The 24,450-nt window shown below is 36.6% G+C and overlaps 1 protein-coding gene across 2 annotated transcripts in view; it reads right to left on the minus strand.

Moving 5' to 3' along the window:
* Positions 1-4,173: 4,173 nt before the first annotated feature.
* Positions 4,174-24,450, minus strand: part of PNPLA8 (patatin like phospholipase domain containing 8) — a 35,925-nt gene continuing 15,648 nt past the window's right edge. For both annotated transcript variants that reach the window (XM_053942360.1, XM_053942359.1), the window contains exons 8-10: positions 23,801-23,995; positions 6,856-7,051; positions 4,174-5,034 (exon numbers count right to left, since the gene is read on the minus strand). In XM_053942360.1, the coding sequence (XP_053798335.1) occupies positions 4,760-5,034; positions 6,856-7,051; positions 23,801-23,995 (666 nt within the window). In that variant the 3' untranslated portion in view covers positions 4,174-4,759. The remainder of the gene's footprint in view (positions 5,035-6,855; positions 7,052-23,800; positions 23,996-24,450) is intronic.

The following is a 24,450-nucleotide window of genomic DNA, read 5'->3' on the forward strand; positions in this document are numbered from 1 at the left end:
ATATAAGTAATGGATCTAATTATCTATTAGACCTAGAGAGAAGAAGCTGTTAGACATTTCCACAAGCCTATGGATTTCTGCTGTATATGAGGGGTTAACGAGTTCTCACCTGCCGCATAGGTTAAAGGGATTCAGTTGGCCATGGATACTGGTGGCACAATGCATTACAGAAACCCATTCAGGACGTCGATTTCTAAAATTTACATTAAATTAGTTTCTTTTGCTCTTTTAATACTGTGTAGCTATTCCATAACCTTGCTCCTCCGGGGTTTAGCACCTTTTACTCTCTGGTTAAATTTACTTTCCAAGTTTGAGCACTTTTGGTATTTATGTAAGTGTTGTCCCTTAGCCTACTATCTTTTCCTTCTTGAAGTATTTTTAAACAGCAGTAGGTTCCTTCCTTCTAGCCCTTGTTTTGTTGGATGAAACAAACCACACTCTCCTTTCCTTGGCAGTCCTTCTTTGCATCTGTTTTAGTCTGAATATCTCTTTCCCTAATAGCACTGACCAAAACTATAATTATAGTCAACTGTGACTGCCTGCAGTCTGTGCAATAAAATCAGTATCTTCATTTCACTGCTGGAATGGACACTGACAGGAAGTATCCTAAAGTGATCACACTTCAACATTTAAAAGTTTTATTTTCTTTCCTTTAGTAATGAAAGCTCCTTCAATTAACATCTCCTGCTGCATAGATAATTAGAAACTAAGAGGTGACCTACGAGGGCATCCAAGAAAACCTAAGAGGCTTTTTGCGGCGTGGGTTTTCGCTCTCCCCGGCTGCATGCGGCTCTTGGGAGCCTGGCTGTGGCGTAGCTTCCACGTGCTGCCGGGGTTTGCTGCCGCGGGTTCCCGGACACGGCTCCGTGTCTCGGGTGCGTGGGCTGGCCAGCCTCTGTTACCGTGCGCTAGGGACCCGGCAAAGAGGAAGGAATTTGTCCATTTACTCTGTGCTTGGCAGGAACGGTTTATTGGTCACGTGGCGCAGTTCGATGGAAAGACGCGACCGCTCCCGGCACTCGCATGGGAGAAAATGGCGCCTGGGTGCCGGCGGGATAGGGTTTTATGGAGGGGTGGGGCGAGAGGATCCACGGCCTGCCGGTCAATAGGGGCGGCTGCTGTGGCTGTGACGCCAGCAACAGCGACCAACCAGAGAACCCCGCAGGGGTGGGCACTAAGCCAGAGCGGGCTGAGCGGGACCGTGTGGCTCGGGGCGGCCAGCACGGGGTTTCCCGGGGCCGGACAGCAGGGTGGTTACAGGAGCGGCACAGGGGTAAGGATCCAGCAGCAGGCAACATGGGGCCAGAAACCGCGGGGGGGAACAACACGGGGGAAACGCAGGATTACAGAACTTGACTTATTTTAACATAAATTAAAAACCCTAATCTAAACCCAAACTCCAGGATGCAACAGCTTTTCTCTTTCTGACTTTGCATAAAGGGAGATTATTTTATGCCTATTCCTTTTAATTTCCTAGTCTGGACTCTTTCTTTCTGCCTTTCAAAATCAGAGCAAAGACATTTTGTCAATATTGCAAATTTGACATTTTCACCTTCTCAACTAAAGCTTAAACTCATCACAGAACCATAGAAAAGCTTGGGTTAGAAAACTGCTGTGGGCAGGGACACCAATAAAGTTACTGATTTTATTTTCCAGGATACAGGCACATTTTCAAATGGTAACACTCATCTGGTCAGACAAACCTTGTAGTTGTCTCTGAATGCACAAGTTACCTAGAATGCTTATCTACTTACTGTCTTCTTGTGATTGCTTATTCTAGATTCAAAACTCACACTCATCTAATTTTTTCAGGTTTGCTCACATTTTCCTGGCTGGGGAATTCTCTGATGCAGTGATACAGTTATTTTAGTAGCTGTGACTGCTGAGTCAATTTCATTTTTTTAACTGGATAGCCCCACAGCATTCCCAAGGGTACTTTTTCAAAACAGGATTCCTTTAGCATGATGTTCTGCAGTAGAGTATTCCTTTTCCCATTGTTAACATTTTTATTCAGAGGGACTTTTTTCATTCTAGTCTATTCTCTTCTCAAATCCATGCTGCACTGAAATCATATTGTTCAAAATGCTCATGATCTCTCCTAGATTCATCTCTGAATAGAATTATCATGTTCTTCAGTCCATCACAATGATCAGTTAAAACCTGCTTATATTTGACCCAGTGCTTATATTTCCCCTGCTCCCTATCAATAAACCCCTTTAATTTAAAATTCTGTTTCCTAATTTAGTGAGATCTCATTCTGCTACAGTTCTTATTCCATTTTCTGCTGGTAAGGTATCATGCAGTATTCTACAGCCAATGCCTCAAACTTCCTGAAAATAATTTTACTTTATATAGAGTGCTGTAGGAACACACCCATAGTAGTTAGGATTTCTGGCAAATTGCTATTTTTTTCTGAAGTAACTAAAAATTAATTACAGCTCAAGTAAAACACCTACTGCATCTCCACATTTTAAAATGGTTTAGAGAGGAGAACAACCTCCTCATTAGTGCCTGATGACAGTGCAGCACTTGCAAGTTACTTTGAACGCATTCAATACAAGCACCTTGTGAATTTATGTACAGAGAGGCCTAAAAAGTCTGAATTAATTACTCTATAGCTCAATTCAACTCCATTTGTACTTTTAAAAGTCACACTTAGGAAAAATATTGCTACATCAATAACAAGGAGGGGGAAAAGGAGTGAATGAAGATATGACAGCAGCTTCCAGCAAAAACAGTATTGTCATGAATCCAGATCTTACCCTATTTGAAATAAAACATGAAGTTTTATTTATATAAAAAAAATTAAATGGAAATGTTATCATTTTGTTCACTAAAGTTACATGTTTCTTTAGATAATCCTTGCCCCAAAAAACTGTGACTGGGAACTTATGAATTCAGAATAATTTTGATATCTCATGGATGATGCTGTGACTTTGCTCTTTGCCAGAGTAGTGTGCAATGTGTGTTATTACATGAAACTACCTGGTACTGTTTGTTTTGACTTATGGTGTAACATGGTTTAACTCTGTACAAAGTACCTCTATCAGAATAATGCTGATGTTTCTTTTTTATACGCTTAAATCATCTCACACCTATGTGAAAGGTTTGATCTCATTATTATTCTACTCAGTTCTTAGTAATTGGAATGCAAAAGGGAGGCTGTATAAATGAAAGCTGGATTCTGATCACAAATCTCTGCCTTGTGTGGCAAACACAAGGGAGAGAATGGAGGATGAAAAGGATGAATATTTGAGTAAAATTACACAGGTCAAAATTAAAAATATATCAAATTAAGAAAAAAAAAAGAACATCTCAAAAATGTTCTTGCACAGTCAAGAATACAATATAGCACCTCAAACAATCTCAGCTATCTGCCTCATAGCTCCTTTCTGAACTGCAGCCTAATAACATTTTCAATGTTTTAAAACAAATACAGAAAGTGACTATCGTAATAAATGTTATTTTTAGTAGATAATGCAATGGCAGGTGATTAGTTCCAAAGAGCAAAGTGACAAATGAACTGATTTTGGTGAAATTGGATGCTTTAGCTACTGCACAGAACTTACATTTTATCCAGTCTACATTCTCATGCACTGTAGCTGTCTACTACAAGACAAACATTCCCCCAGGCACCTGGCAAACAATCTTATTAACAGGTACCTGCCAATATGTAACAGCAGCTGTGTCTACCTCAAGTTTCACTGCACTGTTTTGAAGAACTCCCACGTACTTTCCTGTTGTTGAAAATGCTGTTTGAGACACTGGGTTGTCACAGCTCACAGCGTCCCTCATGGCATATGCAGGAAGTACGCCCAAAGGAACGGGCAATAGGACTGGACTAAGTTCTAAACGTTAACTTCACAGCCCTGACATAATTTCAGGAGAATGCATATATGGAAGTTGGAAGACAAAAGGAAATTTATATCATTTGATGTTGCAACTTCTAATTTTCTTCTTGACTAGAACTACACCTCAAGTCTGGCACCTGAAACTTAAGTTTCTCTAAGAAACCTTCTCATTCATATAAACTATTTCAATATTTTATTTCCTTTATCCTGTAACTGGAATAGCTGCTCAGGTTAAGTTTTGGGGCTTGGGATTACTTTTAAATAATGAGTTAAGCAATCTGAAGTTATTCCCATAAAAACAATAAGCAGAAAGTTCTAAAAATACCAATTAATGTTGATAATTTAATAGGCCATTTATAGTCATCCAGACATTTTACTCAATACTGTTATGTACAAAATCCACTAATAAAAAAACAAATTTAAATGTTATCTTTCAGATGTAAAAGTGCAATTAACACGGGCAGAGTTTTTGCAAGAATATTACATTTCTATTAAATTCACTGCGTACATAAGAGCCCAACAGGTATACTGCCTACACTAAAGTGAATGAGGATTTTTTTTTTGTTAACTTTGAATAAGCCTGGTAGTTGATAAATAAAGGTTTTCTGCCACAATCATAGCACATACATCCAAAAATGCATTGCACAATTGTTTCCATAATTTTCAGTTTTATCTGAAATCTTTAACTTTAGAAATTAAAGTAGAGCAACAGTAAGATTCTTTAAGTTCCAAAAATAATTAATACCATAAAACCTTGTAACCAGTGTGCACAGAAGAGCCATCCTGAATGGCTTTCCCCAGAATTCTGATAGCTTTCCAATATTTACCCTGAATCAACGTTCTTCCTTTACAGTACCAAATGGATTTTCTGGAACAAAATTTACATTTATCTTTCATGCATTACTTATTCACAATTTGGAAAGAAACGGCAAGCCTTCATACATGTCAGCCTTTAATTTTAACCAGTCCTGAAACCTCTGCAAAGGTGATTTTTCTTGGGTTAATATTTTTGCAGCTTTTCTCAGTTTTTCTTCATTTCGTTCTAAATAACGAATTCCATCTGTCTGCAGCTGATTGAGTTTCTCTTTACGGCTTTCATCCAGAGGTATGTCTTCATTCATCAGAGGATTAAATCTGAAATAAGTATCTGGAGGTAACAGTGCATCCAGCATGGTGTGAACTTCTGTATGAAGAAAACAGTTAAATTCACATGAGAGAGTCAAACAGTCCTGCAAGTGATCTGAACAACAACTGCTCTGGAATGACACAGTAAGAGTAAATATGTGCTGCTTTGCTGAGTAAACATTTTTCTACCACTGCCTCATTGAAACCCCTTTCTCATTAGAAGACTTGTAAATGACCCTGTAGCTCTGTTTACTCTGGAAAAGATTCATCTTTTATTCCAAGACAACTTCACTGGTATGACAATTAAGTAAGTTTTGCAGCTATCCAGATTTTTAATTACATTCCATTCCTTAACAAGTAAGAGCATATCTTGAAGAGTAACCTCCATATTCCCATTTCAGGATACCTGTGATTTTTTACACTTGGTACTACCAGAAGTAGGTATTATGAAAACAACACGTATATTCTTCTGCAATTTCAGAATAAAAATATGTAGAGTTGAAGCTTTATTTTGTTTACAACTGTTAATAATTTTTAATATATTACTACAGATTTGAGGCTTGAATTTAACATGCATTTAATTTAAAATATTCAAGTTAAATTATACAACTTAATTTAACTAGTAAAATAAAAAACTATGTAACATATTTATATGTTCTTTTTTATAACCTGCTTCTTTCTCCCTTTAGATCTTTTGTTGGCTCACTTAAAATTCCATTTCTATCACTTCCTTCAGCATTCATTCTATCTTCTTTGTATTCTTACCATGTTCCTCCATTCTTTTAAACATCACATAAAAAGTTTGAAGTGAAAAAAATATCAGGGATAAGATCAAAGCAAAAGATTCTTGTAAATCTGAAATAATCTTGGCTTGGCCTCTCCTCCTGCAAATTACTGAGCTATGTCTGTTCTTGTCTCACCACATCCAGTCTTTCTTGCCCTATTTAATACTCTCCCTTTTTTCCTTTGTAATACAAGTTCCCATTTGCTCAAATCTACTCTCCTCTCTTTTCATTTCTTTTCCTTTGGTCTCCACAATGAACTTTCCTTTCTCCCTCTTCCCTTCAAATTTCTTGCCTCATTTTTCAGATGCAATGAAACTTTCTGATAGAAAGTGGACAGCACATATCCCCTTCCCACTATTCCTACTGCCTTTCCACAGCTGTGCAAAAGCCAAAAGGCAATACAAAATCTAGTTTTTTCCTACTAGTGACAGTCAGCTGACAGAGACTATACAGCAAGGGATCTAAACCATAATAGCATTTCTTGTTCCCTGCCTTTTTGCAGTATCAGTTCCCTTTGTAATGGGAGGGGGAAATTATCTGTGTATCAATATTTCCTGTTTACAAAAATAAAACAGATGTAAACTGCTAGTGACAGATTTCCAATGTTTTTCCATCTAGGAACCAAATTTATTTTAGAGAACAGATGCTTGGCTCTTCCTGACAGCACTGGAAGATACAGTATCATCCTTGGAAAAGAACAAGTATAAAAGCATATATAAAAAAGATCAGAAATCAAATACTTTTTCTCAAGCTGTTGAAAATCAATGTTTTATATTAACTACTAAGCATTTCTGTGTTATGGGAAAAACAAATAAAATATAAGAAAATACGATTTTTAAATGAATTTCTGAATATGTCTTTTATCCTAAAGCTCAAGTAAAAAGATTTATCCTCCAGAAAACCCATAACACTGGTACTAAAACTATACACAGTAAATTACAAAGACACATGCTTCAATTCAGTTTCATGGGGCTGGTAGACAGGAGAAGAGGAAAGACAAAAGGAAGATTGTTCTCTTAATTGGAACTATAATTCTAAGAAACATAAATAAAATTGAAGACAGTCACAGTACAAGAGTATCTTAAGACACCAACCTTCTGTATCAGTTGCACTGTTGATAACATTCGTCAGTTTGGCTTTCAGACTGGTGTGTGTGACATTGGTCTTTACCTCACTTTCATATCGACCAGTGCCCAGCGAAATCAGACACTGCAACGGAACATTGGGCCAGAGACACTTGCACTCATGAACTGCCAGCGCAGAAGGATTGTTTAGGAGCAGACCTCCATCCTGTAAATTAACAAGAAATACAAATATTGGTACTATACATAACATATGGTCACAAAAGAAACTGCAACTACAAGTTAAACTAGCATAGCTCTAATATACAAAACCAATTAAAACCTGTAAGCATTGATTTCCAACTTTTGTGAAATTGAATTGAATCTGTTTGTATGATACAACAGCTTCCTAGCTTGGCCTCCCAGGCACTATGAGAGCAGCTGCTGGGGCTGTGCTCAGCTCTGCTGCATTATATACAAGTGGTAGGCTGAAATGGCAGCGTTCACTGGAATATCTAGAGAAGTTATGATTTCATTTTTGAAGACCTTGTCAGTAAGACAGATACACATATTGACAATTTCTTAATCAAAAATCTGCCCCTTGAAATGCTTATTAGTGATATTACAAGGAAATATTCTGTAACAAAACTCAAATCACTACCTGCAGATTCCAAAACAAATTAAAAAAGAAAAGTCACACGAGCTAAGCTTGGCCAAACCTTACTTTGTAAACACAGTCATTACACAGGATGCTACAGCTTTGATTTAAGACTTGGAGAGTCATTTAGGTTGGAAAGAACTTACTGAGCTCATCTGGTGCAACCACCCTGCTCACACTGGTCAGGTACAGCATGCTGCCCAAGGCCATGTCCAGCTGGGTTTGGAGTATCTCCACAAATGGAGACTCCACAATCCCTGTGGGCAACCTGTTCCAGTGTTTGACCACCCTCACAGTAAAATATTTTTCCTGTGTTCAGATGAAATTTCATATGTTTGCATTTACACCATTGTCTCTTGTCCTACCAGTGGGCACTACTGGAAAGACCACAGCTTCCTCATCTTCTTTCCCTCCCATTCTTGATTGGTACACATCCCCTCCCTGAGTCTTCTCTTGGCTGAATAGTCTCAGCTGACTCAGTCTCTCCTCACAGGAGAGTCCTTTAATCATTTTTGTGGCCCTGAACTGGACTAATTCCAATAAACTCTTGTCTCTATTGTACTGGGAAACTGGAGACAGCATTCCAGATGTGGCCTCAGCAGTGCAGAGAGGAAGGACCATCCCCCATGACTACTTGCAGCACTGTTGCTGATGCAGCCCAGGATGCTGTTGGCCCTTTTTACTGCAAGTGGGCATCACTCATGTTGAGCTTTTTGTCCACCAGCACCCCAAGGTCCTTCTGCCAGCTGCTTCACAACTCAGTAAAAAAAGAGTTATATCTGTATATGCATGGCTCTGCCTTTCGCCGTTTTCAACTTCATGAGACTTCTTCAGTCTGCTGAGGTCCCTTTGAGTGGCGACCCAACCATTCATGTACCAGTCATTCCTCCAATGTTTGTATCATCTATCAAATTCCTGCAGGTATACTCCATCCAATCATCCAGATCATTAATGAAGACATTAAATAGAATTTGCCCCAGTATAGATCCCTAGGTACACCTCTAGTGTCTTTTTTCCAACTTGACTTTGTGACACTAATCCCAATTTAGGCTTAGTCATTCAGCTAGTTTGTATCCACCTCACAGTCTCTTTACCTAACCCACATTTTGTCAGCTTGTATTATGGCAGGTAAGTGTCAAAGGCTTTACAAAGCTGAGGCATCCAATGCTTTCTACTTGTCTACCAATTGCAGATGGCTGCCAGGGTTGCTCAATCATAAGTAAACTACTTTGTAAATCCATGCTGACTACTTATGATCACCTTTTTGTTCTTCATGACTTTATAAGTACTTTTCTGGAGGATTTCCTCTATCATCTCCCAAGGGATTGTGGCTGAAGTCAACAAGCCTGAAGTTGCCCAGAGCTTTCTTCTTGCTATTCCTGAAGACATGAATGGTATCTGCTTTCCCAATAGCCACGATCATTTCAAAATAATCAAGTCGCCTCACAATGGCATCAGCCAGCTCCATCAGCACTCACAGGTGCAACACATCAGACCATACAAATTTACATATGACCAGACCATTTAACTGCTCCCTAACCTGGCTCTCCTCCCACCAAGTACAAATCCTCCTTGCAGCAGACTTTTACTCTAGCTGCAGGGGCCTTGGATTCCTGAAAGCCATTTTTTACTGGTATAGACTGAGACAAAGGCAGCATTAAGCATCTTGGACTTTTCCAAATAATTTGTCACAAGCTCTCTCACCCCAGTCAGTAGCAGGCCCACTTTTTCCCTAGTCTTTTTGCTGTTTATGTACTTTTAGAATCTTTTGTTGTTGCCCTTTATATCCCTCTCCACGCCAGCTTTTGTTTTCCTAGCCCCACCTCTACAAGACTGGACAAGACATCTATACTTCTGGGTCACTTGTCCCTCCTACACCTTTTGTACACTTCCTTTTTATGTTGGAGTTCAGTTAGGACATCATTGCTCATCCCTGCCTGCCATCTTTGCTTGATTTCCTGCTTATTGGGGTGGTCCTTTGCTGAATTTGGAAGGAGTGATTACAGACTATCAGCCAGCTCTCCTACACCCCTCTTCTCTTCAAGGTCATAGTCCCTGTGATTCTTCCAAGCAGATTCTTCCAAGCAGATTCTGAAGAGGATGAGGTCTGTTTCCCTGAAATGCAGTGCTCTAGTCCTGCTTTTTCCTTGTGCTTCCTCCCCCTTAGGATCCTGACCTCCATCGTCGCACAGTCACTATAGCCAAGACTTTCTTGAACTTTCATATCCCTGACCAGTTCTTTATTCTTCATAATCACCAGGTCCAGCAAAGCACCTTTCCTTGTTGGTCCACCATCAACTAGGACAGCTACTATCATCAATGCCCTCAAAAGATCTCCTTGGTGGTTTGAGCTCTTCTGTACTGTCCTTTCATCAGGTATCAGGATGATTCAAGGTCCTATGAGGACCAGCCCTGGGGATATGAGGCTTCTTTAAGTTGTCTGAAGATCAGAATTCAGCCCAATACTACTAGGAACAAATGCTACTCTGGAACTGAGGAGAGACATCTTTTGCTAGCAACATGTTAGAAGTGTAGATGATGAGGCTGGGATAAAATACTTCAGGACTAATAAGAATCAGTGTGAATGACAGTAAGCCTGAGAAGCATTCAGTGAGATTTTGATCCACTGCATCTCAAGAAGTATATTCAGCACTTCCTGGAAGTAAAATGACCTTCACCCCAACCAAGAAATAGATTAATTTGGAATTTGAATTAAACAGAGCTTTTTTAACTGAGAATGCCTTAAAACCAGCAGTTAAAAAGGCAAAACTTAAGCTTGAGAACATTAGCAATAGCAGAGATGAAGATAGCTGTATCCATTCAGAATCTATATAAAACAAGTAACATATAAAAGAAAGAGAATACTTACTACAAGAGGTATAATACAAGCACTCCCTATATTCTAAAGTTCCCTGAATTCCCATAGCCTATATCCCATATCTGACCATCACATTACTAGAACAATAAAGAAAAGCAACTCTACCCAGGAATAGCTTAGAATAAAAAAGGTTTTAGAGATGAAAAACATTTTACTGGAAGTCCTTGTAACTACAGCTGTGCTAGATAAGTAAAAACAGGATTACTGAGCTTAGTTTTTTGAGTTTGCTTTCTTTTAATTAACCTTTCATTTCAACTTACAAAAAGCTATTTGAACCCTCTCTGGATACCATCCGCATTGCTCAAAACACTAAATACACTGCTTACATGAATGGTCTCTTCAGTGCCCATTATCCTTTGCTCATGTTTAGTCTAGAAAACTAAATACAAGGACGTTTTTGTCCTTTATATAATTCCCCATGAATCTTTATCTAAAATCTTAGTAATTATCATAGTGGTGCTTAATTCATTCTTTAAATCCTAGATTAAAAACATGCTTACAAAATAATTTCCATTGATACTGTCAATATAATTAAACATGACTGCTACATCATGGGAAAATTAGTGTTATCAGAAGTTTGATGGCATATTATACTAGAATACTACAATATTTTTGTAATACTGACAAATACAAGATCAAAGGAATGTAAAAAATACATACCAAATGTGTTTGTGATGATAACTAATGGCTTTGTGCAATGATTTCCATATTTAAACATTGTCCAATTTAGGTTTATTGTAACGACAATAAATTCCTAATGATTTTCAATTTAGATACAACTTCCAGCATTTATAAAGGTAATAGACACATGTCAGTTTTTGAAAGTTAGAAGCAGGACTAAGAAAAGCAACTGACTTGTTTCTTTTCTTCCAAAGAGATTATGGGTGATAATAACCTCATCCTAATCAATACTTCAAATAATATTACTCTGTTAAAAAAGCGACGATCATTGTACTGCTTTTGCTTTCAACGATCAACTACTAAAGGAGTAAATAATGCTATTAGTTAAACTGTACTATTAAGGACTCAGTGAAGGAAATACTGCAGTAATTTGTTTAAATTTGCAGCTCCAGAAACCATACAGCTAATTATGAAAAAAGCAGAAATCCTTGTGAAAAAGAATTTTCACCATTTTTAAAATTAGTTCCAATTTCATTTCAAAGAAAATGTAAATAACAAAGAATTTTCCATTCTGAAAATTAAATAACAGAAACTAACTCTTCTGATTCTGAATAATTCCTCTAATTTCATAAAACTAGAAAAAAGCCCATCCCGAGATGTCTACTGAGCAAGCAATACAGAAATATGAAAGGCAGATCTAAATGTTTTAAACCTAATTTTAACAAATCATGAGATATCCTGCTCCATGCTTGCCCTTGAGACACAGGAACAGAATTCCAAATGATTGACTTGGCAGTTTCGTACAAAAGATACCGAGATCACAAGAAACTTCAGTTATCCTTGTTTTGGAGAGCTGCAAAATCTGCTGTTTTAATTTTTTTTCTCATTCTTTTGAATTTATTCTATAGCTTATATAAACTCATCTAAATTATTTATAACTTACTAATTAAAATAGTTTATTGTAAGCATTGGGCTTCTAAAATATATTTATAAAAATACATTAACCAAAACACAATAAATATAAATACTGAATGATTGCCAGTAGTATGGAATGTCTTGGTAACTAACAACAGCTTCCTCATCCATGCTAGATTCCATGAGCTTTCTTGCCACTCTAAACTTTCGTGCAACTAAACAACTGGAAGTAAACAAGGCCAATTTATCTGATCTACGGCTACAGAGATGCAACATCAATCCCTGTTTGTCTCAAAACAAAATAATGAAAACAAAATAAGGATCTTTATATCACATATGATGGTGCAAAAATCTTGTTGATATAAAGTGATATTTTAACTTTATAATACAAGCTTCAAGCTACAATTCAAATTCTACAAAGCATTGCTAACTTTATGCACAGCCCTAAACCTTCTTGGTTCCTATTAAGTTTATCAGTTTCTTTTTGACAGATGGCATGTCTTCACTGTGTCACTCCTTTCCTCTATATTGTTAGCTATTTCCCTAAGGAATGGTACTGCCTGTGTGCACACAGAGTCCATATGAACAGTATATTCAATAAATTACACATTCTTGACATACACTGGGTCTAAAGGCAAAACCAATAGATCAAGAGAAGATCATTGGTTTAGATCAATAAATAGTGATCAAATATCTATTTGATCTATTTGATCACTATCTATTGATCTAAATCAACTATCAAGAGATCATTGAGAATAGATCAAGAGAAGTGACTATTCCCTTTTATTCAGTATGCACAAGGCCAGACTGGGGATAGATACTTTGTACTGCTTTGGACAACCAGTTACAAAACATGGAAGAACTGGAACATATACAGTAAAGAACCACTAAGATGGTTTGGGGCCTGAAGCACATAAAATACGAGAAGGGATGCAAAAAAGTAGGTTTGCTTACCCCATTAAAAAGAGAAAGCCAAGGAGGAAGCTAATTACAGTGTTTCACTATCTAAAGTAGAAACACCCAGATTCTTTAAAAAAGTACAGAATAAGAGCCAGAGCAGCTGTGGAATCTCCATCCTTAGATATTTTTAAAATGAAGCTGAGCAAAGTCTTGAGCAACCCAACCCAGCTTTGATGAGGTTTAGCCTGTTTTGAACAGGAGGCTGAACCAGATAACCACCTGAGGCCCTCTCCTCCTCCTCCAGTTTTCCTAATGTTCTACTCTATTTAAAGAAATACTGCATGAATCACAGATGTGCATAATTTCAGCTGTAAAACAAAATTACATTTCAAAAGCCATTCTTATTAGAACTTGAATTTTGTCAGTCCAGTCTCGGTCTTGTGGAAAACACAAAATTTCTAGTGCTAGGAGAGGTTCCAGTTGGACATTTAAGAAAAATGTCTTCACCAAAAAACATTGGAACACACTGAAGACAGAAGTGGTGTACTCACCATCCCTGGAGGTATTTAGAGGACATTCAGATGTGATGCTTAGCGACATGGTTTAGTGGTGGACTGGGCAGTATTAGGTTAATGGCTGGACTTTGTAGGTTGTTTCCAACATAAATGAGTCCATGATTCACAACTTGCAATCTTTAACAGAAAGGGAAACTTACAAGAACTCTTCAAATTACTAAATTGTTGACCTATATCCACAGCAAGTGGAATTGGCCCAAGTTCTGACTCAGGACTCAGTGTTGGGCAAGCAGCCAGGGCAGATCCCTTTTTCTTTTTGTTCTCCCATTCTTGGATTATCTGGCCTTCCCTACATTTCACCCTCTCTTCTCATTTAGCTAGATCTCGATCCAATCGCAAACTCTCTTTTTCACTTCCCAAACACACATTTGTCATCCTGTTCCTTCTCTGCTGCTACACTCAGTGCAGTGGCAAGTGCCAGACACTGCTTCATCTGCTGAACTTTGCAAAGCCATTTTACATTTGAGTCAACTTAATTTGCTGGCAGTACACCAAACACAAAGTGCTGGAGTAGGAATGCTAATGCAAGGAGATACTAGAAAAGGGGGCATAACTCTTCCAATGTCATCAGGCAGACAAGCAGCAAAGAAAAAGGCTTTTTAAAAATTTCTAAATAAAAAATAGGTATTTCTAAATTAAAAATAGTGGACATAATCAAGTAAGCTAATATTAAAATGGAACTTAATAATAATACAACACCAAAATTGCTAGTGATAGCAAAGCAGCGAACTCAGGGACTGGGACATTGTTTTCAGTCTTTTGTCAAAGGCTTTCCAGGTAGTAAACATGCAGTTGTTCTGTTTTATTTAATATCTTATTCCCAGATTAAGCCAATGAATTTTTTTCACACAGATTTTTTCACAAAAATTCATTAATAAAACAGTAACCATATTTTTAGGGCTTGCTGGTAGGTAACAAGGAGTCTAATGTAGCTAGTATTTTCTATTAGTGTTTTGACAGTTGCAAAATAGTCAGGTGAGGCTCCCCTGTGACTTGACTTATAGATCTTCAATTATTTAAAGCAGGAAAAATACACCTTTTGTAAACAAATGCTCTAATAAAAACTCTGATGGAAAGACCCTGCTTGCACAGTTCTAGAGGTAAAGAAAGGCCTGGTTAAATACTGTGAAACAGATGGGTTCAAATTCTACAAGCAGAAGGAAAATAGACTGGAAAGTCTGCAAGAAAGTGTTCCAGAGCACATGGGAGCCTGGTAGCACAGGATTTTCTGAAAATCTTGTCCTATTTAAATAATTATGCTGAATGGGCATGAAGTCACCAGTGACATACTTAAGCCAATAGTTTGAAAATAATTATTTGAAATTAAGATACTAAAATTAAAAAAATCATACCATACTTTACCATGGGAGAGCAGCTGTTTCTCACAAGAACATTCTCCACATTCATAGGCTCTCACTGCGTTTCCTAATTCTGTCAGACTCAAGTTGAGCCCTGTAACTGTTCTGTATAACACCTTGTGTGTTGCAGAGTTTCATTTAAATTATCCTAAACTTTGTGAATAAAATAATCTAGCACTGAATGAAGGATATATAATGTATGAAACCCAAGTGTGATATTTGGAAGCTGAGTTTGTTGGCTCCCTGGTAACCACTTCACCTCACTGCCTATGCAGACATGCTTTGCATTTTAGTTCACTCTTACAGACTTGCTCTGTTGTTTACTTTCACTGTATTTGTGAAAAAGCAGAGACAGAAATAGTACAAAGCTATCACAGGACAAGACAAGCTAAGACTGAGTGGATTTCTGAAAGTATTTTTTAAATTCTATGCTTAAAGTCAACATAAATATCATAAATATGCAGCTTAAGGATAAGTCTAGTTGCTGCAAATGAGGAATTGCTCATAGTTATAAGGGGTTACTTATTAGAAAAACTAAAATAACTACTTTAAAAACATTTACTCTATTTCCCAGAAGTAAATGGGCATGCCTTGCAAAATCATTCTATAAAATCATCTCAATACATTTATGTATGTAGCAGTAAACGTCCTCAGAGTAGAAGACAGGAATGAGAAAGAGGAGAATTCTTTCACTACCTAAGGTAGCAAGGTCTATCAATACAGGTAACTTGAAGATTCACATCCCAGCCTAGTCCTCTCACTGCTCTGGGCACCCAGTGTCATTATGAAAATGTCAGTACTTGTACCCTAAGCTTTAAGGCTTGCTCAGTAAAGCATCATTGGGCTAAAAAGTTACAGTTTTTGACAAGTGCTTTGTGAAAAATAAATCTATACATTCAGATATAACTGTACAGTAAATTAGCCGCCTATAGCTTCAGCACAAACATAACCTTTTCAATACAAAGATTACATGATTATGCTGTTCTGTTATACATATTTATATATGTTTGAAATATACATGAATTATAGCTCTCCTCTTGGGAGTAATCAGTCAGACTGATCACAGTATTACTGAGGATGAATCTCATGAAGAGGAGCTCCTAGTAAGACAGGCAATTTTTATTTTCCTTAACAAACTATTTGGCAAAATATATAAAGTTTTACAGACATGAAACAGGACAGAAGCAGAACTGTTTTCATCTTGCTGACAAGCAATGCATGGTGGTGTCAATATTTCTAACAAGTCTCTGTCTAAATTGTAGAGACCAAGAACAATTTGTTTTCACTTCATTCTAATGGTATGTTCCACTTTGCTGTTTGAGTGAGAAAATTTTTAAAATAACTTCAGTCATTTTTATAAAGCATACAAAGACCTACAGTTGTCTCCTTATACAAATATTTAATCCAATTTATTCAGGAAGATTCACCCTTGCTTTCTAATCATGCGAAGAAGCAGACTACTGGGGTCAACTACATACAATTATAACATATTCTGCACTATGTTGATTCCCAGCAGAGGCCCTAATTGATGACAGATATAAATGCCATCCTCCTACACACCAAATTTCTAACAATTAGAGAAAGAACCAATTCCCTTATTTAGGGAGAGCCAGAGTGCTCCTTTAGATTCCTGAAATAAACACATTGTGCTCATTATTTTGAAATGCTGTCTCAAAATTATGATTTATCTTTAAATAGAAAAAAGCCACTTAAGTTACTTGTCATGAAGAGTGCAGTGAAAAAGGGATTTCCCTTGAACTGGCATTGGGAAAAATTCTAGAGAAAACATTTGTACAGAATATGAAAATTAAATGCAGTGGTATTTATATTATTGAATGACATCAATATTCAATTTCCATTACTGCATTATTTTACAATTAAAGAAAACCTGAAGGTGCATTAGCTATATTTGTATTTCTGCCACACCAGTTACAGAGAGACTTTCTACTGAGATCACATGACAAAGTAAAAAAAAAAATCTAATAACATGTGAAAATTTAGTGAAAAGCTTCCTTTACAGTTCCACTGTTTTCCCATACAGTATTCCCCCTAAAAACTAGCAACACCATAATAAAATTGGCATACACCCAAATGCCATGATCAATGCTTCCGAGAACTGTCAATACTACTGCTCTTCTATGCAAAACATTTGATAATATATTTTGTATTCATTAGAATGAATGCCTGGCTGAGGCAGACTCCTAGGTGATTATCTTGAATTATTAACTCATCCTAGTGAGTCATTAATTCACAGAAAATGACCTGCTGCTCTGAAGACATCACTGAATTTATGGGTTTATGTCAGATACAGTAAATGTAGGCTTACAGGGTACTGAGGAAGTTTGCTAAATATTAGTAGACATCATGAAAGGAAGAATTGTTTGGCAATAAAATATATTGTCAGATATTTCATTAAAAGCGTAAGTTGTACATGACAGATTACATTGATTCTGCAGCTAACAACAGCACACAGCACAAACATAGTATTTTAACCATGTTTTCCAAATGATGAACTGGCTGTAATATTACAAGCAAAGATCACAGTGTGTAACCTAAGAAAAAAAATGGACCCATGGCCGAACCTACACTGATCCCAGACACAGACCCAAATCCAGGTTCTCTTATGATACCTGTGAAGCACAGGTAAGTTTCAACAGTACAGTTAAAAACCCCAAACCCAAACCAATCAACGAAACTCCTCAACCCATGGGTCTGAATGAAATCCTTCTGTATTCAGATGACGACAGGATACTCAAGTCTTGAAGTTTGGTCCTTGCTGACAACATTCAACTGAGGAAGCATGTAAATACTCTATTTGCTATGGCAGTATGTAATGGACTAAGGAAAAAGCTCTAGGAGCTGCACAAAACAATTACATTAATATAAAACCTCTACAGCTGAGCAAGGAATCCCAGATACAGAGATACCCTAATCTTCGTGAAATGTGACCATGCTAAATTTTCAAAATTCTTTAAATTTTATTTCCCAAGATAGCAATCAAAATACTTAGACTGAATACATTTTTATATCAGTAACTTGATCAATGTTATTGCTATTATATATTAATTTTCCTAATTAATTGGTCTACATTTTTAGCTGCTAGCTTATTAAACAATAGTAAAATGTCAGGAACTTCAAAATGAAAGAAAAACACAGAAAGACTAGTAGTGACCCATAGGGAATGTAGGTAGCTCATTATTGGATATATCACTTATAAATGATACTTAAAAATTTTTCTTTTTTGATCTATGAAATAATGGCTGCAACATCAGAACATGAGTGCAGAACCTAGATTGTCTGTACAAAGATTACGGAATGGACTCCATTCACAATTTTCCACTCTACGCAGCCTCCTCTGATCTTACAAGATTTGTTTTATAGCAAGTATTAGCTGGTCAACTAATGATACATGGACTCAGAAGTCTAAGCAAAAAAATAGTTAAATGATTACACCTAATTTGAGAGCAAGGTTTTCTTTCTTCTTTTAAATAAGTCCTCTGAAGATTACATTAGGAAAACATCATTCTAAAACAATTGAGATAAAAAATAGAATGCTTCCAATTTAAATGCCTAAACAACAGACACTCTCAGTTTCATTATACTAAACAAATCTGCCAATAATGTGTCACTTAGCAAGCCCCTGCAGGGAATCTTTCAAGCAGTCTGCTCTGCAAAATACTACTGGTACAGCAACCACAGCAATTTCACAATGGCTGGTAAACTGCACTGTGAGTGTCCACCTTCAGAGCTGTTATCCAAAGCCAAAGAATCCATAAGAGAGAAAGAAATGCAGATATCCATGTAACTTACATGTGCCAGTAAATTCCCTTTTCCTTAAATAGTAAGCAACACAGCCTTGAGGGCTGTAGGCAAACATGTATGGCAAAAAGACAGAGAAACAAAGAAAGAGTTGTTTCTATCATTGTGAGAACAAGATACACCTATTAAACCACAGCCTGCATAAGCTCTGGCACATACTGATCACCGTGGCATATCCTAAGAATGAAAAGAACTTCAATGTGACCTCTATTCTATGTCTTCTTAGAGCCTAGGAAGCACCCTTGAATCTAATTTTAAAAGCTACCATGTAAGGGTAGGATGCACTAAGCAGATCACTTTTGAAGGTCTCTCCTGTAACAAGTTATAAAGATGAATTGGCTTTACAGATTTGTTGCCTAATAAAAGGAAAGAGAAAGTTTGAAAAATATGTAAAAACCATGAATTATCTTTTTCCAATTAAGGTGTGACTCCAAATTTTAGTTATATCATACTATTGTACTACGTATATTTTTATTTTTAGGTGGTATTCTCACCACACATCCTGTTACACCTGCATTATTAAAACTCCACTAACAGACTAGGTGTCAATTTAACTGCTTTACTATCTGATCTTCCTCAAAGAAAACACATTTATTGGAGCAATATTATACATCAACATCAGGACTATAATAAACGGAATTGTAATACAACAATGGACTCATGGGAAGCTGTCAAGAAAAAGGTGATTAAGTCCTTTGTATTAAATTTGGTGTATTTTATTTGAGAAAAATCTGTGGCTTTGTTGAATTTACCACCATCACATACACAATCCCTGCTGCCCTTTAAATTAATCCTGTGGGATGAATTTAATTTTTACTGTAAAAGCTATTAAATGAAGTGTGCATAATGATTTCCTTACATTCTAAATTTCTCTTTTAATTTAATTAATAATTTCCTCAGCATACTTTACTGTCTACTGAAGTGACATTATTGCGTACTTCAAATGCTTTTCACAGTACAGGGAAAAAAAAGGGGAAAAGAAAAAGAATAGATACAAGAAATAACACCCCTCTGTGGGAAGTAGAGGGGAAAAAAAAGTCACTGGATGTAGCAGGACTGGGGAGAGGTTAAGAGTCTTCAGTACTTCAAAAATACATTTTAAAATAAAGGAACTGACATGTGGCAATACAGCTTCTATAATGTAACATCATGACTTGGTCTCTCTTGACTTGCAGGGTTCCTGGAGAAGCATGTTACAGAGATTAAATCCCTTTGAATGTTAATGTGTTCCTCTTTTGAACCACAAAGAATATTAATCCTACTCCCCTCATCTACCAACAGCTGCACTGTTTTTTCTTACTTGACAGAGCGGAACCAGATAGCATGGCATGATTGACCTGAATGCAAATACTGCTGTTTGCAACAACTGATGGCTTTTTGCAGAAATTTAGTAAACCAAATCATCAGCTCACCTGCAGCACAAATAAGTGTTCAGGTACCTAAAAACCTCTTTCTAAACAATGACATCAGAAAACTGTAGAACTGATTTACTACCTTATTAAAAAAATGAACACGCTTTACACTGAGAGTGCCCAGTAGAGGAAATCAAAGTGAAATGTTTCCAGTGAAAGGGCATGTGTGTGTGTACACAAATACACATGCACATGTAACTCTACAATTACAGAAAAGCGAGTCAAAGCCAATAGCTCAGTTCAGCCATGACTCCACCACGGACATCTGGAGTCATACTAAGAACTTCAAGAATTCATCTTAACCCTACACATAACTCAGCTACTTCATACAGTTTGTGAAAGGACTCTGTTTCCAACAAAAGCTAGATAATATAAGACATGAATATGCAGAATGACCCTAAAAAAATCCACTAAATTTCCATTATCAAAATAAGTATTTTCACATATTTGAAGAGTCTTCAGTCAGATAACTCCAGAGTCTTTCTCATTCAGATTTAAATGTACAACCGAAAGATAATATGGAACCTGGTCTCTATATAATGCCTAAAGAGTCACAAAATTCAAAGCTAGGAAACGAATGCTGTACTTAGTATTGTGAATTTTCACATACATTTTGGATACCTCTGTTCTTGGAATTGTTTAGTAATATCAAAACTTCAGAGGGAGGCTATATATAAACTAGTAAGAAACCAGCATAGTTTATGTTCAGAAAACAGATTATAGTGATTAATGGAAGTTCCCAATCAATGGAAAAAATTTTAAAAGACCATCTTTCTGACACTATACTGCAATTTTGAAGCCTTTGGCATAAATTATTATTTACACTTAATGCACATTGTGCTGATGCACTTTTCAAAAATCACAGTACTTTCAAAAACGTCTAACAATGTTATGCTTCATTTGTTCATGTAGTTCAAAAGCAGTTCTATCTGTTAGACAGTGTACATACAGAAAAGAGCAAGAATTTCCATATACACTACATACAGTGTATACTGGCCAAGGAACTTAAAATTACACTCGCAGTACATTTTCAGAATAAAGACGCTTAACAAGAATCTACTATTCCCATATTTATGATATGAACTATAAGATCAAAGAGTTACCAATATTAAGATATTTTAATAAGAAAGCTATTTTAAGAAGGAACATGACTGAATTTAGGAGTGCATCTATTTTAAAATGTATTTATGTGTATGTATTTCTTTCAATGCATGTTGGATATTTCAGCAGAGGCAAAACTCTTGAATATCTTGCTTCTTCCAATGAGGTGTCATTATCTCCCAGGAAAGTAAGAGTAGCAGTCTGCTACATGCACAGAGACTCTTACCCCAGGGTTAAAACAAGGCAATTCAAGGTTGCTTCAGAGTGTGCAGTGGATTTATAATCTCTGCTAGAAAGCTGCATGAAGACAGTTATGGAGCATTTGCAATGTAGTAACTTGCTACCTGGACATCCAAGTACCCCACACACAAACCAGATAATTATGGAAATAGAGATGTGGTAAGAAAAATGTAATCAGGGGAAAGAAAAGAATGTCAGACACGAAAGGTTGTTTCTGTAAGAATTTAAATGTTTAAACATTCCTGGCTGGGGAGAAGAAATTTTTCAGATTATATGAAAAAGTGTGAATCCAAAAATTTAGCATCTAGTTCTACTACAATAAACTGCTTCAGTACTGACAACATATTTAGTTCTTTATGGCTGACAAAGGTGAATTACATCCTAAGCCCTTGCTTTCTAATAATTATAATACATCAAATAGAGAAAAATGCTGAACTCGGGAAACAGGGTTTGTAAGATCAGATGGAAGGGCTTTGTCCAAAGACTCTGGAGTAAGGAAAAAAAATAAAGTAGACTTCATTCCAGTCCTGTGTGTCTGAAAATACTGAATCTGATCTCTATTAACACTAATTATACATTCCCTAGTCTGGTAAACTGGACTTAAAAGGGAACATAGATGAAATAAGTACCAGCCTTATTGCATTTCACACAAGTCTGGCAATTCAGAAACTATGTTAAGACAAAGAATTGTGTAAAGCACTGCGTAGAAGTTATAAAATCATGTTGTTTATTCAGCTATCTTTCATGTAAAAGCATGGATCAATTTACAAGTACTTTCAATTCAAGGAAAGAAGGGGTGGAAAGGTGAGAAGAGAAAGAAAACTTCTTGACATAGATTAACACTAACCTATCCAATAAGTCAAGGAGCAGCTTGGAACAGCTCCCAAGGCTAAAGCAGCTCCTTTCCCAGTTTTGCTTGTCCAGATGGAAGATGAACCCATTTCAGGACTTCAAGCAATGCTTTGGCTTGGAATCTGATATGTTACTCCACTTTTAGATTTAAAAACCCGTCAAAAATTATTTGCTTATTTCAGACGGTAGTTGATTAAAATGTTTTGAGGACAACAAGATGCACTGTACCAGGAAGGTTGTGGGGGGCAGTCAGGTAAGGAAGGAAGGGAGGGAGGGAGGGAGGGAGGGAGGGAGGAAGAGTGTCCTAAACAAAAAAGGAAAACAATAAAATGAAAGAAACTTCAGAATCTCTTGAATCTGAGTCTCCATGGGAGCCCTTCCCCTTCACCCCTAAATTTCTATGTAGCTTTTAGACAGCTGAATTTTTTCTTCACCTTATGTTGAATCAAAATATGGAAATACGCTGTCTTTATTAAGATGAAATTCTAGCCGTTTGTTTCCTTGTACCCATAGGTTTTTTGACACCTCTTAATGTAAAGAATTCTTCTCTATTTCATCTTATACTCATTTATCTGTTAGCCTTTAAATTTCAGTACTACTCAAGCACATTACAATGCTAAAGATATTACACAGTCTTCCAATGGACACCATCAGAAATTCTGTATGTGATCCAGGTACATGTTATTATTCAAAATATGCTACTTGTTTTCCAGCATTTGAGGCTAATATGCCATCATATGAATTAATACAACAGAAATGCAACAGATGCTTCCATTAAACTTAAGTGTAAATCCTGTGCTCTCTTACTGAAGGTCTCTGGTTCAAGTCACCCTTTGTAGTCTTTTCTGCCACAGATCTGCATCAGGTATTTATTAAAATAAATACTAATAGTTTTAAATTAGTATGCATTGCAAGAAGTATTCTTTGAAAACCTGAAGAACTGCAGAATAATACAGGGGCACTGGAGGACTAAAATCCCATGGTTAAAAAACTACTAAAGAAATTAATTTGCTTTGTTCTTGACTTATCAGGGTCACTAAGAGAGGCTGTAATATAATAAAATAGCATGCAGTGATGATAGGAGACACTGCTTTATCCTCAAGGGAATTTCTTTTGCAGTTGTCCTCTGAGTTGAATCTTACTTATCAGTGGCATCTCCTACTCTTCCTACTAGCTCAGAACCAGGGTAAAGCTGAATAAGCTACCAATAGAAATAATTAAAAAGTAGACCATAAACTGAATTTGTGCACTAATAAAAAGAATGCTGAAGTGTATACTTTTTTATACATTTTACAATATTGTAAGATTTTTAAGTTACACCACCTATTTAGTGAAATAATGCTCAGCGAAATACCAGTTGCAAGGCGGAAGTCAGAGGCAATTTACAACTCATAGAAGGTTTCCTCCCAAGCAGAGAAGAAAGCAATAGCAGAAGAGCTTAGGTTTGTATTGAGAAGACTAAGATTTTTAAGCCTTTCTAGTTCTGTAAGTGCTATAGAAGATAAAAATATCATTTCTTACCCCATCTGTCCTAGATTTCCTTTGTGCTACCAATTCATTTGCTTAGCTTTGATTCAGAGATTCAGACCATGTTTTTTCTCAGGTGTAAAACTGGAAAATATTTACTCAAGGAGAAGATTTCAACTTACCTGATGAAGATCACTGCCCAAAACATATTCCTGGAAGTAACCTGGTGCAGCAGATGATGCTCTAATTGCTTGCCACAGCTTATACTGACAGCCTCCAATATAATGGGACTTAACGCCAGGAAAGTGGTTGTAGTTTCTAAACACAAATGCTTTCAGTGGTGTTCCTCTGTTTACAATGGTGCTTACTGCAGCTACCTAGTAAATGAGGAGGAAAAAAATTAGTTATATATGATGACAATAACCATAATATGAGAATGAAAGCTTCCCACCATATGAAATTCAAAGCATACATGAATGCACCTCTGGAATCTTACTAGGTTTATTATTTATTTATATTTTTATAATGTCTACCTAAATTTTAAAAAGTGAAAGTAAAACACAAACAAGAGACCCAAATCCCTAAAGAAAATGCTGTTTTTAACTTGCAATTAATTGTTTCCACTGGCTATTCTGTTTGTACAAATATCTATGCTATTTAAACAAAATTCTGGTGTCAACTATATGATTTTTAAATACTTTTACTTTTGAAATAGTATTTCATTCTCAGGAGTCTGTAACCAGCAATACAACAATGCCATTAAATATGAATGTCAGAGCTGTCAATTTCTTTCCCAAAGAAAATGATTACTTAATATTGCAACCAGAGTTGA

The sequence above is a fragment of the Vidua chalybeata genome, chromosome 5 (genome assembly GCF_026979565.1).
Source record: "Vidua chalybeata isolate OUT-0048 chromosome 5, bVidCha1 merged haplotype, whole genome shotgun sequence".
NCBI classification, from domain to species: domain Eukaryota; kingdom Metazoa; phylum Chordata; class Aves; order Passeriformes; family Viduidae; genus Vidua; species Vidua chalybeata.